The sequence below is a fragment of the Palaemon carinicauda genome, chromosome 31 (genome assembly GCF_036898095.1).
Source record: "Palaemon carinicauda isolate YSFRI2023 chromosome 31, ASM3689809v2, whole genome shotgun sequence".
NCBI lineage: Eukaryota > Metazoa > Arthropoda > Malacostraca > Decapoda > Palaemonidae > Palaemon > Palaemon carinicauda.
This window is the reverse complement of record NC_090755.1, coordinates 26,926,261-26,949,927: the sequence shown is the minus strand read 5'-3', so window position 1 is coordinate 26,949,927 and position 23,667 is coordinate 26,926,261. Positions and strand designations below refer to the sequence as shown.

Sequence of the window (23,667 nt, the reverse complement as noted above, 5' to 3'; positions counted from 1 at the left end):
TGGTTCTTTCCAGATTCTTCCATTTACCTTATTTTATTGTCTGTCTTATTTTGATCTCCATCTTCCCACCTTTCGTTTTTGAAGTAAATTATTTTACAGGCTTTTAGTGCAAAAATTGTCACTAAAGTATTGATAAATATTTTCAAAAACACACCTCCTTTTCCATGTGAAATCTGCGTTACTCGATGCCTGGTCGCTGTAGAGCCTGAAATCAGACTAAAGGCGTATAGTTGTGAATTGTAAGCCTCTCTCTCTCTCTCTCTCTCTCTCTCTCTCTCTCTCTCTCAATCGAGTCTTCAGAGAGAGAACAACTTTAGGTATCTAGTACACGGTACACTCCTGTTGTTATTAAGCGTCACTGTTCCCTTTTAATACAATATATTATACATTGTTAGGGATGATATCTGAGAAGAATGACTAAGTTGGCTATTTGTTTTCTCTTCGCCCGAGTTATTCTTTGAATCGACGTAGTTTCGATTTTAAGAAAACCCTAAAACACAGACCTATTCTTGGAAGATGAACCGCTGTGGCACTTTCAGATTAATCTGGTTTGTGTGCAAATGTGCGTGGCATATAGTATAAGGGGTAATTTACAATTACTGTTGCGTGTTGGTTCGAATCCAACCTTGGAAGGAGGCTTCTTTTATTTTCCATGAGAATCCAACGCTTGTAGTGATAGCGTATCTAAAGAGCGTAAGCAAATTCAGAAGGGAGAGATTGTTGTCGCTATTAGGGATTTTTTAAATTTCTGTTGAAGGTGACCTGAAGATTCCATCTGAATGTAGTTTATATGCATGTTTTTAATTTATATTCGTTGAGAACAAACGGCTGGTAATATTCTTTCTGAATATGTGGTGGCAGGCAGCATTATTGCATCATGTCAGTTTTTTATATTTTACTTTTAGATGCCAATGATAAACTCTAAACTGTGAAGAAAAATTGCTATTAAACGTTTTCATCAAGTTTTCACTTTTTTCGTGATCATGAGTTCCAGACCTGAATTCGTTGGGGCGCGCGCACACACTTATAGAGAGAGAGAGAGAGAGAGAGAGAGAGAGAGAGAGAGAGAGAGAGTACAATGTCAACCTCGATTTGTCTAGTTTCACAGAACTGATTTCACCGAGATTGATCAGTGTCAACATTTTTATATTGTTGGATTCTTTGTTGATTTTTCGTTGTTTCCTTGATATGTATAGTAAAGTATGTGCTTATTATTGCACACACATTTTGTAGATATACTTTATGTATGTTTATAAATATGGATATATTAATAGTGATATTAATTTAAGATACTCAGAGCACTAGGTCATTAGTAGTTCTTGTATCTTTGTCATAGTCTCTATATCTATCTCTCTAGCTCCTCCTAACTTGGTATTTTCTCTCGTGTTTCAGGATGTAGCAGTTCTGCTAATCTGTGTGTGTGGGTGTCGCCGGCCCGGAGAAGGTGAGCTAGTGTTATTGAGAAGTTGACCTTCCTTTCCACTTCTCTCTCTCTCTCTCTCTCTCTCTCTCTCTCTCTCTCTCGCAATTTTTATGATTTTTTTTCTGTGGTTTATCTTAAGACTTCATACGCTCTTGTACTGATATCGCCATGTGTTTCATTGTTAAATATTAAAAAGTGCAGTCACGCATTACACAATTGGCACTGCCATATTAAACCTTTCACTCCCAGATCAAAAGATAAGGCCTCATGTTAGTGTATGTTTTATAGTTCCTTTAGAACGAATGTTTTAACTGTTGATAGTTTGATAAGAACAGTTGAGTAAAGGTATTTTTCATGTCACCAAACATCAGCTACTTATTAATAATGACTGGTTATGAAAACGTCACACTATTGTTCGTCCATAACAGTCAGGAACCGTTGTAATGCACAGATAATGCTGGAAATATTTCTGTTTCTTTTATGCCAATGATTGGTATAATCTATCTAATTGGTTAAGATACACTATACCCCTCTCTCTCTCTCTCTCTCTCTCTCTCTCTCTCTCTCTCCCTCTCTCTCTCTCTCTCTCTCTCTCTCTCTCTCTCTCTCTCTATATATATATATATATATAATTATATATATATATATATATATATAATTATATATATATATAATATATATATATATATATATAATGTGTGTATGTATATATATTGTGTTTTTATGTACTGTATTTTATGTAAATATTTTGATTGTTTATGTATTAGAGAAATTGTTTCAATTAAATAGATACTCGCGAATTAGTTATTGTTTCCTAAGATATATAAAGGACTTTTGTAAAGGAATTCTGGTGAAGTAGAGCGACTGTAGGTAGAATAGATGTTTGACAGTACAGGTGACATCATTAATTCCAGTACACTTCACGGGAAGTTCTGAGCTTGCAAAGACGTGATCAAAAGTATTTTAATAATTATACTAAACACAGCATTATATTGCTACAATGTACAGCTACTGCCAGACGTCTTTAGCTTCCCCGTGAAGTGTACCGGAATTAATGCAGCTAACTGCACCAGGTCTTTTTATTTATTTAACTAGAGTTTATTTTCATTTATCCACCCTTCAATGCATTTCTTTTAAATTTTAAGATTACTATGAACTACTAAACTTTTAAAAGTGGAGCGGTAAGTGCTGTATATTACGCATTGGCTGATGTTTCAGGCGCTCGTAGGGAAAGATGTGGCATAGTGATGGGTTAAACTGTTGTAATGAATCTTAATTCAGAGCAATGTAATGGTTAGCAAAATTCTTCATGAAAATTTTTTTTCTCTTGCAAATATTTAGTGCATTGATGAACGTGTGGTTGTCCATCTTGAATCAACACAGCAATGGTAATATGCAACAGGAATGAATTATGTGGCGTTTGCGTGAGGCGTTAACATCATTTTTGAGGTTTAGGTGCTTGACGGAGTTACCCAAGCCACATAGGTGACATCTGGTTACACTGTAGGTGGGTGGTAAAATGTTCAGGGAGTTTGCTCTGTTGGTGAACTGGTGGATGTTGTATCCAAATGAATTACATAACCACTTGTTGAGGAGAACTTATCACAAATTTTAAATACAGAGAACTTGTCATTCTGTCCTTTTTTCATAAATATAGGTAAGATGAGATAGAAATATATGGGGTTACAAACACACACACACACTCTCCTCTGCTACACCACCGCCGTGACCCTTAACATGACGAAGAAGTTGGTATAAGTACTAGAATTTAAGTTCTTTTAGTGCAATAGTCGGCGAGAGAAAATCTAACTCCGTAATTAACGTGGGGTGTTAAAAATGGATAAGGCAAGCATTTAAGAAAAAAATCTCTTCAGTAGGGGGAAAAGAATAAGCATATATGACAACTAAGTTTTGAAGTTGGTTAAGTTTTACTGCCGTCATACGGGAAATCCCTTTTCCGGTGCCTCGAAATGCCCCAGATTTGTTGTTAGCTGCACTTACGTCACCGTTTACGTCACAGTTTTAAAGATAAGATGGTAAACAGAAACTTGTGAACAACAGGAGGAGGAGGGGGAGTGTCCATTCATACATAGAACTGCCTCCCTTTTTCTGTATACATGGACACATATGATGCAGCGGCAGAGTTGCGATTGAGTAATGCTGTCGTGTTTGCGTGTTGACGTTCTTGTGTAGAAATATCCGGTGCAATGAGAGAAATTTAGGCGTGCTCTGGCATTTCGCTCTGCCGGCTTCCATTGGTTGTAGGTTGTAGGGGGGGGGGGGTTATCCAATGTTATCTAGGGGCGGGAATAGGGTTCAGAGGCACCAACAATCCCCTAGGAATCCCTCTTCCGCCTTTCCACCTACGCATAATTGTATCCTTTTGCAGGATGTGTTGATTTTACAGTGTGTGTTTTTAGGTTACGTATCAAAAGTGTTCGTCTGTATATATAGATCTTGTACACCTTTGCATATTTGAAAAAAAAAAAGGTAATTGGAAGAGTTTAGAAGCATTTGCAAAATAACAAAGTTGAGGGTAAACATGAATTGTAAGGTTATGGGGATAGAAGAAAAAAAATGAAGTAATGAATATGCGTTGATTCATCTATGTATTTTTAGAAAAAAAATGATAAGATGAGAAAGAGACCAGTCACAGAATAGGTAATGCAAGGGAGACGGGTATCCATTTGTGGGGTGAATTTTCGGATACTGATGTTAAGGTGACGTTATCCAAATATATGTAACATGCGAATCAAAGGTTAGAAGTGGGGAAATAGAAATTAATATATATATATATATATATATATATATATATATATATATATATATATATATATTATGTGTGTCAAGTGTGTCAATACAATATTTAAGACATTTATTGGTGAATAAGTCTTGTTAGTGTACAATTGCTTTGTCAATTTTTAAAACCACTCGTAAGTTCTTATGATATATACCAGTGAAAAACAATATGCTGTGAGTAAAGAAATCACATACTTGCGAGAAACAGAAGCGTACCCGGAAAAAAATGATGCTTCTCATTGACATTATTACTTGGCTGTGCGCTGTCCCCCTGAAAGAATGAAACTTATTATGGAAAAGGGGGAAGGCCGGTTTGCCTGCTGTCTGTTCCTCGTCCTTCTCGATTATTCCTGTCTGCGATTTTATTACTGTTCCTTCACTGCTTGAAGTTATATTTCCTGGTCTTTATGAATATGCATTCGATTTTTATTGGCAGTGCTTAGAATGTATATAGCTTGGCCAGGGCACCAGCCACCCGCTGAGATACTACCGCTAGTGAGTTAGGCTATGGGGTCCTTTACAGATTCTCCTCATTCCTCATACACCTGACAACACTGAGATTGCCAAATAATTCTTCTTTACGCAAGCGGTTAACTACTGCACTGTAAATGTTCAGTGGCTATTTTCCTCTGGGTAAGGGTAGAAGAGAGACTAGCTATGGTAAGCAGCTCTTCTAGGAGAAGGACACTCCAAAATTAAACCATTGTTCTCTATTCTTGGGTAGTGCCATTGCCTCTGTACCATGGTCTTCCCTTGTCTTGGGATAGAGTTCTTTTGCTTGAGGGTACACTCGGGCACACTATTCTATCTAATTTATCTTCCTCCTACTTTGTTAAATTTGTTATAGTTTGTATAGAATATATTTATTTTAATGTTACTGTTCTTAAAATATTTTATTTTTCTTTGTTTCCTTTCCTCACTGAGGTATTTTCCCTGTTGGGCTCCCTGGGCTTACAGTATCCTGCTTTTCCAACTAGGGTTGTAGCTTAACAAGTAATAATAATAATAATAATCAGATTTTTATGGGTGGGCCATTGCTAAAGAAATGTGGCCATTATTTCCATTGTTGCAGTTTTGGCTATGGATGCAGGTTTTTGTTTACTCCTTAGATCCATCGATTGAATCTTTTATTCCTGCTTCTAATTTGTATTCATTAACTTGCCAACCTTCCTTCTAGACTCTTCGGGCCAGGGCTAGAGGGGGACCGTAGGTTAGCTAGTCCTAGTGTAACAGATCAACTTACGTCCTGATGTTTTCAGTAATGGACAAAGAGATATTTGCCAATGACGTCTAACGCGGAAGTTTGAACATTGCAAGTTTCCAACACTTGCAAAGTCCTTAGCCTTCCGCGCTTCCTTTTACCACTTCTCCGGTTACTTCATAGTAATTTAAGACGTAATTTCAATGTTTTATTGGTGAAGGGGTGCGGGAGGGGATTGGGTGGCTGTAGCAACGGGAGTCCCATTCGAGGAAACAGAAATTGCTCAAGGAGTCGCTCTGAACAGAGGTTTGCAACGTGGGTGGCTTTTAAGAAATGGAAGCTCTTGTCGTTAAAGTTGCTTTCTCAATTATTGCATTTACGCTGCGTTTAACTATGTCCAGTGAACTATGTCGGAATTTACTCTTCTCATTAATTTGCTTACTGATTGAAGCTATTACAATGAATAGGAGTCAGGGAAAGGAGTTTGATTTGATGTGTGAAGAATTGATCATGATTCAATATCAGTATGGTAGATAGTAGAATTATTCACGTTCGTGTTAAAATGTGTAGGGTATAAACTTAACATTCCACTACTTGTTATCATTGAAATTTGTAAAGAATTCCCCGTATTTTCCCATAAATAATCAGTCAATTCAAGGATTTTGTGAAACTACGGAAAAGTATACAAGGCCAAATGCGTTTTTTTATATAGAAGTTGACAAACTGGCCTTGTCTGCTGGGTCTATATATACAGTAGATTTCTTACTAGTATTGCTACATTTGCATTAAAAATGTCTTTATACTCCTTGAGAGAGATTCTGTAAAAGCACCCTTTTCCAAGAAATTGATTGCCTCTTTTAAAAACGACCCATGTACGGTAACTAAACGTTAATAGACAAAATAAACCAGGTCGATAGACATAGACCAAACGGTCTCCAGGAAAGCTTGTATAAGAAGAACAAGGAGTGTAATTTTATATGAGTCATATTCCCATATTTTACCGGCGAAAACAGGTTTTAGCGTCAAGCGAGCTCTTCTGAACTCTATTAGGTCAGGCTGTTGGACAGGAGGACTTCATCTACATGAGCGGAAGTGTTGGTTGTCCTAGGGCGCTAGGAAGTAGTCACACTTGGCAGGAACAATGGGGGATGTCTGGCCTGGCTGAAGCCCCACCCTGTCGTTGTGGGTTCATCTCTCCTACCCCTCCCCCTCCTCCGTCAATTCCATTGTCCCATCCACATCCCCCCACTCCCAGAACAGGCGTCCCCCATCGTCATCCCTACTACCTCTCATCAGATACCCGTGCTGCCGTGCATCCCATCCGATTGACTAGCTCTCTCTCTCTCTCTCTCTCTCTCTCTCTCTCTCACTGAGGTCCATATTTAGTTGTTAACAGGAATACAATAGTATGCAACTTATTGAAAGGCTAGGGTGATCCTGACTTTGTTTTCTACATGAAATAAAGTACTGTGCATGAATTTAGTCGTAGGGGGAGACCTTTAAGGTATACCTCGGACCCACTCTAGACTTTGACCTGGAGAATGACCCTTTTGATCCGGAGCTCTCGTAGAATTGAGTTTGACACGTCCCTGTGGCCAGCAACTACTTTTGTGTTGCCCTGAACATTCAGATGTCTAAGATTCAGGGCCAAGTTCGACCTGTCGTGTTCATTGTGGCGTCTTCGGTATCAAGAACGGATACCTCACTTCATTGTAGATGTGCGTGACAAGTAGCTTAGGAATGCATCCTTAGGGTAGCTTGGAGAAAGTCTTTCAGATGTCCTACCATGCGTTGCAACAGTTTGGATATATATTTAATCGTATTGCGGTCATAGATATATGTATTTTATAGTCTGGTGTTTCTCTGGGAAAGGATGGCTGGGGAATCTTGTTTCGATTCACTAGTGATACCTTTGTTAAGGGCCAGACTTTATATGTCCGAAAAAGGTTTCGGTTACTTTTCCATCATAAAGGAATTTTCTAAGATAGAAATTTGGTTTATGAACTTTGTCAAGTAGACGTTAGTATCTTGGTTGATAATCAGGTAATTAACTATTTTAATGTTTATATACAATTATATTTTTAAGGATTAATGTATTTTTCACGTGATAGATGGTATATTTTGAGATTCATGGGTTGTAAACGGTTCGTTCCTGTGGAAGCCCGCCTGTTCTATCATGTGGCTTATGGAAATATTGGCGTTTAAACTTTATTTATTTTGCATAGGTGGATCTATTTTTTCAAATTGAGTACGTGGGCCTCTACATAAGAAAACAGTGGTATCCTTTCACTTGCGTAGGCGGAAAAAAGTTTAATGTTTGGGGCGAGTGTGTTTGATTTTACATTCCTAGATGCCATACATTTCCATGTAGTCCTTATAATGGAAAGGGTGTGGGGGGGGGGGGGTGTGTTTATGGCTGGTAAACTAGACTTGGAGGAAAACTAGCCTCTCCCTGATGATCGGGGGTTTGGCTTTTAAACACTTTCACCCCAAGAAGGTTTAACACCTCCTTGGTTCACCCATCCTTCTCATGACCTTGAGCCTTGTATGTTTGTTTATTGATCGTATTTACCGTTCTTTAAATAACATAGGCCTTGTTCTGTTATTGTGAACATTTGAATATTTCATCCAATTCTGCTGGGAAAAAATCCGTGAAGGTAAATTTCAGGCCTCAAAAATTCTTTATTAAGTCTTCTTCCTTGCAGTAGTCCCAACACGTGTCCTTATTTACTTGTATTAGCCTTTTCATTAATGTAATAGCCCTTTATAGTATTTGTATTAATTTTGTCATATGAAAGCATTGTTAATGGGATTTATGAGAAAAAATCTAAAGCAAATAACGATAAAGTTATAGAATTGATTAATATAGGGTTCAATCGAAATCATTAGACATATTTAGGGGGAATGATCTCTCTCTCTCTCTCTCTCTCTCTCTCTCTCTCTCTCTCTCTCTCTCTCTCTCTCTCAATTGGGGCATTTCTAGAATTGTTTATATCTCCACTCTTCCAAGAAGTACTTGTTCACGTTGTAGAAATGCATTAGTTTGACTAGGAAGGTGGCTGCATTGTGAGTTTGTAGCAGGAGAACTGTCCATCATAAGTCTCAAGCGGCAATGTCAGGCATTTTTTTTTGGGGGGGGGGGTACTCCCATATTTAAAATGCCTTAATATTCTTAAAATATTTTTATTGTTCATTTACTTCTGTGGTAGTTTATTTCCGTGTTTCCTTTCCTCACTGGGCTATTTTCCTTGTTGGGGTCCTTGGGCGTTAGCAGTTGCTTTTCCAACTAAGGTTTTAGCTTAGCTTGTAATAATAATAATGGTGTTGGTGTGGAATAAAAGTTAATTTCGGAAGGACACCAATTTATGTAGAAACGTAGGGAGCGAGGTTGGGTTAAGAGGTGGAGTGTGGTTGGAGAAGGAGAAAGAATCCGTTAATCTGTGTAGAGGTGAAGCTGGGTTGGAGGTAATCCTGGGAGAAAGGAGGTAAGGAGCGGTGATCTGGGGGAATCCATTTAAAACAATGTTCCTAATTTCCCTCCCATATCGGACCGTTTTAGCTACGTTGCGTATAGTTGGCGTCTTCCTAGCGATATGATGTTGTTATAATGTCATTTTTCATGATTATATACCATGATTTAATATGGCGAGTTTCCTTTTCTGCCTTGAGGTATGACGATGTGGTCTACAATTTATTTTTGTCTTGACGGTCTAGACCTTGTTGAAGGCCGTGTCGTGTGCCTGTGTTGGTAACAGAACGAACGGGACGGATTTGAACTTGAGATACTTCACTTCATTGTAGATGTGCGTGACAAGTAGCTTAGGAATGCATCCTTAAGAGTAGCTTAGTGAAAGTCTTTTAGATGTCCTGCCATACGTTACAACAGTTTTGATGTATATTTGAATGTATAGCGGTGATAAATATTTATTAAAGAAGTTAAATTATATATTTTATAGTTTGGTGTTCCTTTGGGGGAGGAGGGCCAGGGGATTCACTAGTGATACCTTTGCTGAAGGGTATATTTGGACGAAAAAGGTCTCTTACTTTTCCATCATATTGGTTTTTTTTAAATTATAATTTTCTTTATGGAAGGGATATCAAGTTCGGATAACTGAAGCATGTGAAATAGACGTTGGTACCTTAGTTGATAATCAGGTAATTAACTTTTAATGTTTATAAACAATTGTATTTCTGTGTTAATGTGTTTCACGTGATAGATGGTATATTTTCTGGTCACTGGAAGCCCGTCTGTTCTATCATGTGGATTATGGAAACATTATTGGCGTTTAAACTTCATTTATTTTGTATAGGTATATTTTTTTTTTCAAATTAAGTACATGGGCCGCTACAAAGGAAAACAACGTTTCATCCTTTCACTCGCTTACGCGGGAAATAGTTGAACGTTTGGGGCGAGTGTTTGTTTTTACATTCTTAGATTCCATACATTTCCCTCCAGCCCTTATAATGGAAAGGTGTTGGGGGAGGAGGGGGGGCTTAGCGCATGTCCGGTAACCTAGCCTCTCCCTGATGTAGGGGTTTTGGCTTTTAAACTCATTCACCCAGGGTTTTATTTATAAAAGGGCGAATTCCAGAAGGCTGAAGACTATAAATGCCTTATACTCCCTGCCGAAATAAAACAATATCATGAAATATTAATAAGAATTATAACAAGAATCCAACATATCCATTCAATCAGGTATTGACAATTATAACAGGTTACAGAAAAGGTAGAGTAAATGACACCGGAGAGACTAGGAATTAGGGTTACTGGAGGAGGGATAGGAGGAGGGTCAAGACAGAGGGGGGGGGGGGGGGAAGGAGAGGTGAAGGACGGGATGAGTGCAGGTATTCGATTGGCTTTATCTACCTAGTCGATTCTCTTGGCTTAATCTTTATTTGTACAAGAGTAAAAACATTAATTAACGGGATTTGAAAAAGGCATTAAAGTATCAACAATTAGGAGGAGGTCTAGAGTGCAGTGTCAAAGTATTATTCTGATAAAGTAATTAGTATGGGAGATATTAAAGTAAAACACTTTTTTTTCCAGAAATGCATAGTATGAAGGTGACTGCATTGTAAGTTTGTAGCAGAACAGCCCATGATATTAGTCTTAAGCGGCAATGTCAGGCATCGGGGGGGGGGGGGGTTGCTCGAATGACACGTTTAGGATTGGGGGGAAAATTCATACAGAAAACACGTCTTAGATGTTCTTGAAATATTTTGATCGTTTATTACTTCCTTTGTAGTTTGCATATTTCCTTGTCTCCTTTCCTCACTGGCCTATTTTTCCCTGTAGGAGCCCTTGGGCTTTGTCATCTTGCTTTTTCAACAAGGTCTGTAGCTTAGCTTTTATAATAATAATGATAATACTAATAATAATCCTGTTGTGGAACAGAAGTTAATATCTTAATTACACCAATGTATATGGAAACGGAGACAGTGGGTAAAGAGGTGAAGCTGGGTTGGAGATACGAGGTAAGGAGCGGTAATCTGTGAGAGATCTGGGGGGAATTCGTTTACACTAATGTTCCTAACTTCCCTCCCATATTGGCCCTTTTTAGCTACGTTGTGTAGTTGGCGTATTATTTATCCATGATATGTTGTTATAATGTCACGTTTCATTTTTATATACTATGAGTTAGTATGGCGAGTTTATTTTCTGCAATGAAGTATCACGATATGGTCAGCTCTTTATTTTTGTCCCGTCTTGAATACCGTGTTTCTGTGGTGGGGTTGGAGGGGGGGGGGGGGTTTAATAAGGCGATATACAATGGCATCACTGGTCCATCCTAAGAAGCTAGTAGGGAGGCTCTGATTGGTGGATGGTTTTCCCGAGCGGTGTACGTCACTGTTCGGCCTATGGACGAGTCGATGCTTGCATAGATGATAGGTGATAAGTGGGGGTCTTGGACCTTTCACCATTCATTCGTGGTCAGTACCTTGGGCGATTACCTTGTTGAGCCGTGTTCTCAGGACATCTTCACTTTGTGTTCATCTCCCTTTGGTGATAAATGAAGGGTTCTGGGCTTGCACAGGAGCCACATTGAAAGGTCAAAACCAGTTCTCCAATATGTTTTCCACAAGGTAAAGGCTTTTTTTTAGGTTTATTGCGTGAATTTGTCGGTGCGGTTGATATTAAATTTATTTTTACTGTAATTATGAACCTTGGTGGTGGTTTTATTAGCGCGTATTTTCGAAATAGCGGGTTCAGAAATTTGTTTATACCAAGTTATGTGATTTTTTTTGTGTAGTTTTGAATTGAACTTGATCTTTTCCTTTAGAAAGCCATGCGTTTATTGTGCAGAAACCTTAGCAAATGGCACAGACGAGTTTATTGGTTATTATACTGTATATTATTTGATTATTTCTTAGTGCTTGCGGACTCCATTTTATAATTATTATTTATTTTCAGTTGCTTTCGTCACGTTGTAGGTGTATTTTATTAAAATGTAATTTTTGAAGAGTTTATAGGATCGATCAAGTTTTGAATGACCAGTAAACGCCTAATAGGCCTAAAGATCGTGCTTTCGATTAGTATCGATCTGTGTTTAGCCCAAGCCTTTGTCCGGGATGAGGCAGCATCGAAACCAAAACTACTAAATTTGGTGTAATATTTCTATTCCTTAGATGGTTTGTTCGAATACATCACAAAGTAACCATTAATTTCATTTACTAAACCACTGTCGTTTTGAGTGCTGTGAGATAGTAAGAGAAAATTTTCCAAAACTGAAATAGCTAATATGTAAAATATTCGATTAAACAATTCTTACTAGATCACTTGGATGTGTAAGCAAGATGGTTTTTCGTTTTGTTTTCTAAACAAATGTAAAATCGTACTGCTATCGGCAATTACTGATTTCTTAATTTCTCGTCTTTCTAACTAATACAAAACGTTTAAAAAAAAAAATCCATTTTGTCTTTATCGGTGAATTTGTAAGGGTGGCGAGTCACCCTGTAGTGCCTTCGATAGTAAGAAATCGTGATTTTAGTTCTTTTGGAATCGTGGTTTAATATTTTTGTTGTTTTGTGTTCAATGGTAGTTTTTAAGTAAAATAAGAGTTTTACGCATTCTCATTCGTTCATTATAATCAGCAAGATCGCATAAAGAAATTTTACGTTTTGTACTTCAGTCGGAAGAAAACGGGATTGATATATGGCTTCTCCCTAAAAGATTTATAGGCATAAATTGAAGACTGATGAATTCCAGCGTTACTTTGGCCGGTCGTTGTTAGATATAAGGCAGATGATACTAGATCTAGATTGGTTTTGTATTTTCATAGACGGTAGTTAGTTCACTCTGCTCTGTAGTCGAATTATTAAAATGTTGAAACACGAGTATTTCAAGACAGGTTTAATCATTCTAAGATGCCAAAGCAGGTCTGTTGTTCCCTTTGCTCTAGATAGTACAGTTAATTACTGTAGTCATGAATAAAGGATACAGATAGCGTGATTATCAAGTTAAAAAATTTTGCTTGAAATAACAGCCTAATTAGAGGTACACGTAGATATCCATGTTACAAAGAATTGCTAAGTTTACAGGCGTGTTCTATTTGTATATCAGCTGTCTGAAGAAGTACCAAGTTTATCCTAACAGTTTTTATCAACATTTGTGTTTTCTGTGTCCACGGGACGTTAATTCATTTTAGTCATTTGGCTGTATCTATACACCATATTTAGACATGTCTATATTTGTATTGCATCGTGATAATCTGTGTTTTCTTATTGCTTAGATTCACGAAAGTGTAAGATTTACCGGTCTTAAACTCTTTTTTTATCTTTTTTTGAAAATACTCAATGTTCGGGTAACTACGGTTTTGAACGTTGGTTTTAGTATTTTGTTTAATAAATAATGTAAGGAATTGTATTTTTTTTTCAAACTACTTTAATTTGACTCATTTAAACTTTTAGGCTGTATCGAACTGTTGAAATAAGGAACCTTCTCAAAGTGGTAATAGCTACATTTTATGGATCAAACCCATAGTTAAGCATTGCAATGAGACTACAGTACTGTGAAATGTACATGGTTGGGATTTTGTGTAAGTGAATAAGGGGTAACTGGTATGCACACAGTTTGTGGTGAAGGGGGTTACTTTCTTTTTAAGTTCGTTGACATTGCTCCGAGGTCCTGTTTAGAGATGTATGATAAATTTCCCTTCATACCGCCGAAACGCTCAAGAGTATAGTATGTGTAGCATTGCGTATTTGCTTTTCCTTGTTACCTCCCTCGTCTCCTCCCCTCTCAGCAGGTGGTGTAGTACTGCCGATTGAGCCAAACAGCTGGCCAACAGGAGAGTTGTGTTGCTGCAACGGCAGACTTGTAGTTGTCTGGTAGATGAAAGGATGCAAGTAAATGGTCACATGGAAGCTGTTTTTTTTTACAGGCTTTTGTTCTTTATCTCTTGTTTAATTGCGATCTGGACGATGAAAATAAGATATTACTTGCTGTGATCATGTCTATGGTGTATTGTTAGCGTTTTCCACGAGTTTCTAAGAAAGCATGTATGCCTTAGTTAAAAAGAAGTCTTGGGACTCGTGTTTATATAAACATGTAGCGTTCGTCTGTTTATTCACTGAAGGATACTCTGTCAGGCAGTTGACGAGAAGTAGGCTAGAGTCGGCAGCTGATATTGGTTTGGATTAATGTAACAAGTAGTTGTAGCAGAGCAAACGTCGCGTAGATTTGCCATGGTTAAATAGTCTTGCTTCGCAAAATCATATTTTACTTTGCTGTGAATGAAGCGCAAAAATGTGGTTCGAGTTTGATGTGGCGGATGTCTATTTGCCTTGTCTAGGAAGAGACGCGCGTGTGTTGTGGAGTTGTGGGCTAAGGGGCAGCAATAGGGTCCGCAAGGTCAGAAGGAGGACCCTTCCACCCTCGCACAACCATTACGAATATCACCACCACACCTACCCAGGCACGTCACAAACACACATCTCGTTTTTTTTTTTTTTTTCAGTATCATTGCTTAGATTTCTTGTCAAAAGGATTTTGTCTATTTGCCATTGTTGAATGAAATCTGGAAGTGCGACAGGAAGAAAATGTAGAAAACGTGGGAGGGGGAGGATTAGTGCTAGTGTTGGCGGTGTTTGTTGGCCACAGTTGCTGCTGCCGACGCCGTGGTGGCTCTGGAGGTGATCACCCACACCGCCACCAAGTCCACCACCACACAGTTGCCGCACCTCGCTACAACCAAATCACACCTCTCTCACTTCCTTTTTAGTAGGACTCCTTTTTGTTATCTTTTCATGCTTAGGAAGCAGTGTGCCGATCTATGTCCATTCTGTCGCTCCAATATAATATATAAATGATATTGCCTTCCGTACCTTTAAGTCAGTTACACGGGACGGAGAGTAATACATGCGAAGTCTAGTTAATGGGTTAAAATCATCCCTCTCCCTCCCACCCCCTTCCACAACGGTTGAGTGACACGCCTCTCTTCTTCATAGTCTGGGTCCAATGCCGTCTTCTCCCTTCGAACTCCCTCCGAATAGGTATCCTGCTCTCTCTCTCTCTCTCTCTCTCTCTCTCTCTCTCTCTCTCTCTCTCTCTCTCTCTCTCTCTCTCTCTCTCAGCTGCCGATCAGAACCCACACTTCCCCCACCCACGCTGTCTTCATCCCAAGGCTCCCTCTCCCCCTCGTCCCTTCCACGTGAGGGCCTCGCACTCACTCTGGTCATTAGGGCTTCATTTGCACTACTAGATCTCTTTTTCTTCAGTGACTAAGATTTGGGTATGAATTTCCCGTAATATTGTTCTAACACTTAAAGGGTTTGCCTAGCAGAAGTGGATTCGTAGAAAAGAGAGTAGTTTTCCCTGATGTTCTTGTCTTGATATGTAGAATTCAAAGAGTAACATTTGGGGGGAAATTTAACTTAGAGCTGTATTTAAAGCTCATGTCAGTTTAACACAACTTCAGCAGTGAATAAGCAGTCAAATTTTGGATTAAGAGTATATATTTATTGTTCATTCACAGCATTAGAAGTTAGCTGATCGTATATGTTTCACTGCGATCTTTTTATTCCTTTATAGTTGCAAAATGATAGATTTATTCTTTTATATAAAACAGAGCAGGTCTTTATCCATTGATATAAAGTAGAGCAGGTTGGGGTTGAATAGAATATTATCTGGATATATGGTCCACATCTCATTTAACAAAAAAAAAATAAATACTTTATCTTAACATATTCCCGTAATAGGGGAGTACTATCAATGTACTGTTGGCATTACCTAAGGGTCTCTGCAGTTTTCGCATCATAGCTGCACTTGTTTTAACTATTTGTACTTTCCTCCTTTTTTTTTCTTTCTCCAATCTTGCTGTCAAACCTCTTTAACCTTTTATTTCAGTGTAACAAGGGAGACGAATGACCTCGCAGTCTCCATCGTTAGACTAAATAAAAAAAAAGTTCAATTAATAAACACGCGTCGAGCTTTTAGTTGTGGCGTTCTACCAATGAACCTTTTTTGCAAGATGAAGTAGCCCCCGTTATTATTATTATTATTATTATTATTATTATTATTATTATTACTACTTGCTAAACTACAACCCTAATTGGAAAAGTAGGATGATATATGCCAAGGGGCTCCAACAGGGAAAATAGCCCAGTGAGGGAAAATCAAATGTTTTAAGAACAGTAACAATGAAATAATTATCTCCTGTATAAACTATAAAACTTAACAAAACAAGAGGAAGAGAAATCAGAATAGTGTGGCCGAGTGTACTCTCAGAGCGAAAGAACTCTAAACATCGGTTTATTTCGCGTCGTCCTGTTTCGGGGTTGGAGTCACAAGGGATCATTAGTTCGGCGTTTGTATGATATAGTTGGAAAAGGGGGATGCTATAAGCCTAGAGGCTCATGAAAAAAGCCCAGTGAGGAAACTAAATAAACTATGAGAGGTAATGAATAAAGAATATGATATATCTTAAGATCAGTAGGAACATTATAATAGATGTCATACAGTACTATATAAACAATGGAGAGAAGACTTACGTCAACGCCAGCCTGTTCAACATATGAACATTCTCTGCAAGTTTGAATTGAAGTTCCTCTGATTCAACTTCAGAATTAGGAATATCATTCCACAATCTGGCCAAAGCTGGGAAGAAATATCTAGAATACTGTGTAGTGTTGATCTCAATGGTGTGAAAGGCATGACTTAGAATTAACTGTATACTACTATTACGTACAGGATTATGCAGTCTAGTAAGGTCTGTATGCAATGGATGGACATAATTATTAAAAATCTTATGCAACATGCATAAAGAGCTAACTGAACCACACTACCAAGATCACCAAAAATCTTGAAAGACTTTATCAATAAATCAATTTCTTGTGGCCTTGAAGAAGTAGACTAATTTTATTTAGGAATGAAGAATCACCCATCAGGTTTGTAGAATTAAGGAACATTATAGATGCTGGGGTTTAGATGTTGAGTGACTGTCCTGGACCTACTTACAATCATATTTTGAGTTTTGTTGAGGTTCCACTTCATGCCCCATAGTTTGCACCATGCACTCATTTTAGCTAGATCTCTGTTAAAGGATTCAGCAACCCCCAGATCTATATTCATGAGATAGAATTGATGAAAAGAGGAGTAGCATCTGCATATGCAATAAGCTTGTTTTCTGGGCTAAACCACACACACACACACACACACACACACATATATATATATATATATATATATATATATATATATATATATATATATATATATATATATATATATATATATACAATAGTATGAAAGATAATGGTCCAATAATACCACCCTGAGGAATAGCAAGTATCACATTCCTATACTCACTATGGTGTCAATTGACAAGAACTCTTTAACAATCTATTACTTAAAGATTTAATATTGATGCTACAAAAGGACCCACCTACTCCCAACTGTTAGAAAACAAAGGCATCTTGATTAACACACGATAAAAGGCAGCACTAAAATCAAGGCCAGTCGTAGAAACTTCCTGACCACATTATTCTGTACGGCATTAGAAATTATAAAAAAGGCAGCACATACTCCAGTACCTATGCAAAAGTCAAATTACCAAGAAGGTAACAGATTTTTACCACCATTGTGCGTTATTTTGTTGGATGAAACATCCAAGCTTACACAGCACTGAATTTCCTTCTTTGAAAGAATATAATGAACAAAGTTCATTATCTTCTTTTTAAATATTAAAAATATTAATTTTTTAATATTAATGTTACCTTTTATTAATATTTCCATTTTCCTGAATTATAATTTTTCAATGTGCACAATATGTGGATGTGTACTGATGTGAGACGAACTGGTTGTCACTTAATGATGAAGTCTAATACAGTTGAACCTCAGTTTACAAATTTAATTTGTTCGGGTAGCAAGTTCTTAAGCTAAGATACTTGTTGTAAAAGAATTTTCCCATAAGAAATAAAGGAAGTTCACTGTGAACCCCTGTCCATGAATATATACATCTCTGTCCATGAGAACTGGTAAAATATTGGGAGCTCTCACGAGAAAAATTTTTTCTATCACTAACTGAATCACTTGATTTATGCTTTCTAGACTTTTGGTAGTTTTTTTTTTTTTATATATATTCTTAAATGCTGCTTACCCTGCCAAAGCCTTGTTGGTTTGATGTTTCTACAAATTTTTTCAAGGTTTTATACAGTTTCAACATACCGTAATTTACTTTAAGCGAGATGTTTATCGTTCTGTCCCTCCTCCTCAGATGAAATATCCTCCACATTTTCTTGATGCTGCACCTTATGCAACTTCATCAGCTCCTTGATCGTTAACTGCTCAATATAGTCCTCAAGATCATTGCTATCATCCTTGTCCACCTCCAACACCATTGTCTTACCCAAGGATGTACAGTAATTTCATTGTCAGCTGCCTCCTGCATGGGTTTGAAATCCTCAAAATTGCTTTTAGGAATATATTCAGTCCTCAGTTTCTTTCAAGCGGAAATCAGGGTTCAGATGGTAACCCCTTTTCAGGGTTTGTCAGTCATTTTGAGGCAGTTTATGTTAAGGAAATATTCTTTCCAGAACTCTCGGAACGTGACGTTGGTCCTTTCTGTGACCTTGAAGCATTGATGGAACATTGTTGTAGTATTATGCTTTGTCTCGTTAGTACATGACCTCAACAAATTCTCATTTGGAGTGAGAATTTTTGTTTGCAGACTGATGCAATGGTTATAACCTAATTCAAAATTATATGATCTTATCTCGATTTACTCATTTTCAAAGTTAGAAGAAAACTTTGACACTGGTTTTTTTTTTAATACTTTTTTTTTTAGGAAATTGACTTTCTAAACACACGGGCAGTCAGTTCCTTGTTACTTGTAAGGTTGTTTTCAGTGTTTTTAAGGGTCTTGAAATTTTTTATAGAGCATAGATATAATTAGGTGCGAGTTAAATATCTTTAACAGTATCTTATTTTGATGAATATTTTGTCTGTTTGGTCAAAGGAAGCAGCTAATTTAATGAAATTGTACAATGTATATTTCATGTGTGATTATTTACAATGCTGATTGCCAAAGCGATTCACTTGATATGAGTAATTTTAGTTTCTTTCATGAATAATTTTTTATCCTTTATCCTTTATTTTCCCATTATGCAGGTTAGATTTTTAGTGTTGACACCTAAATTCTTTCATAACTTTTAATTTACATCTTAAAAGGGTGAAGAAGGTTGCCATGTAGGAAATGACAATTCTGGACTAATTAAATTCTTAGATGACATTTACTGTTGACAGGGTCATTTTATACATTAGCCTAATTTTTGTCTCATTTTCATTACTGGTATCTTCTTACTGTACTGTAGCCATAAAAGGGACCATTGTATATAAAACTAAATATGATAGCCATTTTGTTTAAATTAGTGCACCGTATGTCATTGAAATATTTAAAGAATATTTATCTTGAAATAAAGATATAAAACCCTGTAATGTATTGGAATATTTTTCTTTAAAAATTAAAATCAATCTTATGAAAATCAATGAATTTTTGCTTCATTGTAATAGTGATTACCCTTTTTCGTAACTTCCACAATCAAATCAATTTCAGAATAGCAGAATAAAAATGTTTTTCTAATAAGTAATAATTCTGAAAATTATTTTTCACAAGATTAATGTATTTCTTTCATTAATGGCTTTTTTTTTAATCCACAGAAATGATGTGCAAGACCAATATTAAGTTGATGGGGCGAGGGTATGTGATGATGGCGGGAATCAATTCAACCTTTCCAGTGCTGGTGTTTCCACGTGAACCTCCAAGGATCCCTGCGTAGAAGATTTTATAAACAAGGAAGTAGTGGTGGAGGAGGAGGACTTTATAACTACTACTGCTTCACTAGAAAATTAAATTACTTTCTTCGTAGTGAGATCATTTTGATTTTGTCAGGAGTGCTAAGTGTATGTGATGAGATGCTAGTGCATTAATATCAGATATATTGTGATAGTAATGTGGCTTACTCATAGACACCACATTTTTAAACTATTCCAGTCATGGTTTACATTTTGAGCAGTGAATGGATATATTACCTCACTAAAAGTTTTAAAACTGCCTTAAACTCTTCAATTGTCTCTTAAAAGACTTGTAGAAATTGTCTGGATAAAGGAAGTGCCATTCTGGAAGGATCATAGACTTGGCACTGCACAGAGTGCCATCATCCCCCTTATTGAGGAAGTAAACCTTTCTGTGTAAGGTTGGTGTAGTGAGATTTAAACTGGCTGTCTCTGCGTTGCTCCCGTCATTCCGCCACGGTGGCAGGGGTGGGCGGGGGCACGGCTCTAGCTGGAGGGGCAGGCCCTGATAATATGGCCGACCACTTCCAGCAAGGCAAGCAAGTTGTTGTGGATCGGTTAAAACGTCGTCTTGGACAGTATCGCCAAAATCATAATTCAGTTGTCAGTCGGTATGACACATCAATAGACACACTATACACAGACCAAAAGAGCCAAACTTTGTTGCTTAAACAAAGGCATATTGAATCTAAGGCCAAGAAAAGTAATAAGAAATCTGCTGACAATAAGAAGCAGGATAATCCTGCATCATTACTGTCAACTATGGGGGTAAGTATGTTTTCTTCATTTGGCTCAATTTTTTTCAATTTATTTAGGAATTTAGTTGTTTGGATATATTTTTTGTCTGTATTGTATGGGTACAGTATTTAGATTAGTAAAATTTTGCTTTAAATTTGCACATGTTTTACTTTGTGATAGGTCCTGTAATTTTGGATTACTGATAGTTTTCTTTAATTCCAGCAATCAAAGATGCTAGCCCGAGGGCATGATCAGACAACATCATCTGGTGAGTCTCATGAAAATGAGCCAGCAACTAAGAAGCAACGGCTTAATAATGGTGCCCCACCGCCTTCCATGGGTGGCCCACATGGAGCCTCAAGCCATGGAAGTTCTGCACCCCCTCCCCCTCATGGTAGTGCCTCACAAACTCATGCTGGGGCATCACAGGCTACAGCATCTGGAAGGGATATTACGGACTTTCAAATGGTGCAACAGTTGACTAATATTAAAAAGACTGAGTCCCCTGTTCCTCCAGGTGCAGGGGCAATAGGTGCCACTACCTCGGCTTCAAACGGCCCTCCTGTTGACGATATTGTAAAAAAAGAGCCAGAGCTTGAATTCAATATACTCGAGGGCATAGATGATTTTAGTAATATCGATGACATAGCTGACATGGGAATTAATTTTGATCAGTTCATTCAAGACTTAGATTTTGATAATATAAAGCCAGAGAATCCTGGTGCAGCTATAGGTGATTATGTTAAAGAGGAATCCGTAGACTTATTTGAGAACAATCCCTCTAGTGTAAATAGTGACAGTGGTGTTACCAGTGGAAATACAAATTCCCAAAGTCCCCAAGTAGCGCTGAGTAAACCCAGTGGTACGTCCACTACTGCGGCATCCCCAGTGTTTTCACAGTATCCAGGCACTCCTCCCGTATCTCATACCTCGACCCCCCCTACCTCTTTCACTCCAACCTCGTTCAATGCCACGTCCACTCCAAGCACGTCGGGATCCCCAACACAATTTTCCACTACAAGCAGTGTGCCAAAAATACGTCCCGGTATGAACATGAACATCACTCAGTCTGACATGATACCTGCTGCTCAAACTTTGAAGCATATGGCTGAGCAACATCAGATAAAGATGTCCTCTACGGGGACTAATAATGTGCATCCAAATTTCCAAGATTATGGGATGAACAATATGAACAATACTGCTGCTGCTGGGATGATGGGTCAAGCAGGTGGTGTGAATAATCAAATGTACCCCAATAGCATGAATCAAAGTACCCCTGTGTATAGTAATCAAAACAATATTAATGAACTCGAATTGAAAAAGCGGCAAATGTTACAGCAGCAAATGGCTCAACAGCAGCAACAACAGCAGCAGCAGCAACAACAGCAGCAGCAGCAACAACAACAGCAGCAGCAGCAACAACAGCAGCAGCAGCAGCAGCAACAACAACAGCAGCAGCAACAACAACAACAACAACAGCAGCAGCAACAGCAACAACACCAACAACAAGCTCCTTCTCAACAGCCCTCTTCCCAGCCTCAACAACAACCAGGTGCACAACAGCAGACACAAATGCCTGCTGGAATGGTGGGGTACCAGAACCGCATGTCACCCATGGGTTCATTTCCTAATGCGTCGCAACCCAATTCACTTGCTCCTCAGCAATACCAGATGTCAGGAGCAATGGGTGCAGGTGTAAGAGGAGCTTACCCTGGTGGTCCACGTGGGCCATCTCCTATTCCACCAGGTTCTCAAGGAGGAGGACCTGCATCAATGGCTGGTGGCCAGGTAATTAATATCATTCATATTATGGTATGGTTGCTATGAATACCGATAAGTTTTCTATACAACAATATGATATTTTTAATATGTGTTTATTTTATTTGTGATCTTTTGTATGCTGTATACTTGTAATGTTATAGAAGATCAAGAATTTGATATATTCATGAAATGTTTATAGAATTTTCTTAAGCTTGCTCTCATTCTATTTGTAATGAGCGTTATTTTTTGTAACTGATAGTAACCTCCTCCTATGTTTAATGAATTTAAATATGATATTGAATTAAAAGGAATTTAAGCATTGCTAAATTTAAAGGAATTTAAGCGTTAGTGAATTTAAAGGAATTTAAGCAATTAGTAGTTAACAGCTATGATTTTTTAAGTCATGTAAGTTAATGGCATTTTGTTAATAACAGTACTTGATAAGAATATTCTGTATAGTCATATCTGCAGTGTTTACTTTGGAATTGATTGTCAGATATTATAAGTAAAGGGCCTTTTTTTTATTTAAAGTGCTTCATAAGAATATTTTGTATACAGTAGTTATATATATTGTATTTTGTTTTACAATGAGACATTTACAATTTTCAATTTGTTAACTTTACTGGTGCGTTATTTTTCAGATGGGTGCGCAGATGGGTACTGAGACTAAAATGGGAAATGAGATGTTTTATCAGAGCCCAATGGGTGGCCAGTACCCCATTCAAGGGCAATCCCAGCGTTATCCAGGACAGCAAATGATGGGACCTAGTGGAATAATGAGGCATGTTAACCCAACAAATCAGATGATGGGGCAGGCTGGCCAAATTATGTCCCGCCCACCACCACCTGATTATCAACATGTTGCCATCATGCATAGGTCTCAAATGATGCCTCAATCTATGCCACAATCCATGGGTCAAATGGGACAGGGTATGGTCAGCTATCAAGGTATGCGATCAGGAATGAGACCGGGGATGGTTAGTGCTCCTATGGTAAACATGGGATCCAACCAAATGATGGCAGGAATGGCTCAGCAAACATTGCCCCCAAATATGCCTACTATGAAACCTGGCCCTGGTATGGTGCCTACCACCTCCATGAACCCATCTGTTTCTATGTCAAGTACTACAATAGCAGGTGCTACTATGCCTACAGTTACGGTAAATACCATGTCGGCTGGCAACATGGCAAATAGTATGGGCCAGGGTGGTAGTGGAAATGCGATGGGAATGGTTGGTCGAGCGTCAATGGGAACTGGAAATATGATGCAGAGGCCAAGACCACCTAATGTAAATATTGGTCCTGGTGGATTGAATATTAGTACGCAAATGCCACCCTCGAGACCCGAGTGGCGACAGATCATGATGCAAGGCACCCAAAGCAACATGATCATAAATATGAGAGCTGGTTACCCACAGCAGCAGCCACAACAAGGTATGTTAATTTCACTGTAAT

At 38.0% G+C, this 23,667-nt stretch overlaps 1 protein-coding gene across 5 annotated transcripts in view; it reads left to right on the top strand.

The window, feature by feature from the left end:
* Nucleotides 1-23,667, top strand: part of LOC137624369 (neurogenic protein mastermind-like) — a 58,253-nt gene that overhangs the window by 27,517 nt on the left and 7,069 nt on the right. For 3 of the 5 annotated variants that reach the window (XM_068355075.1, XM_068355076.1, XM_068355079.1), the window contains 4 exons: nucleotides 1,393-1,444; nucleotides 19,579-20,481; nucleotides 20,674-22,239; nucleotides 22,854-23,646. In XM_068355075.1, the coding sequence (XP_068211176.1) occupies nucleotides 20,227-20,481; nucleotides 20,674-22,239; nucleotides 22,854-23,646 (2,614 nt within the window). In that variant the 5' untranslated portion in view covers nucleotides 1,393-1,444; nucleotides 19,579-20,226. Of the gene's footprint in view, nucleotides 1-1,392; nucleotides 1,445-11,352; nucleotides 11,508-19,578; nucleotides 20,482-20,673; nucleotides 22,240-22,853; nucleotides 23,647-23,667 lie in introns of those variants that run through there. The other 2 variants (XM_068355078.1, XM_068355077.1) reach the window with 2 other exon arrangements.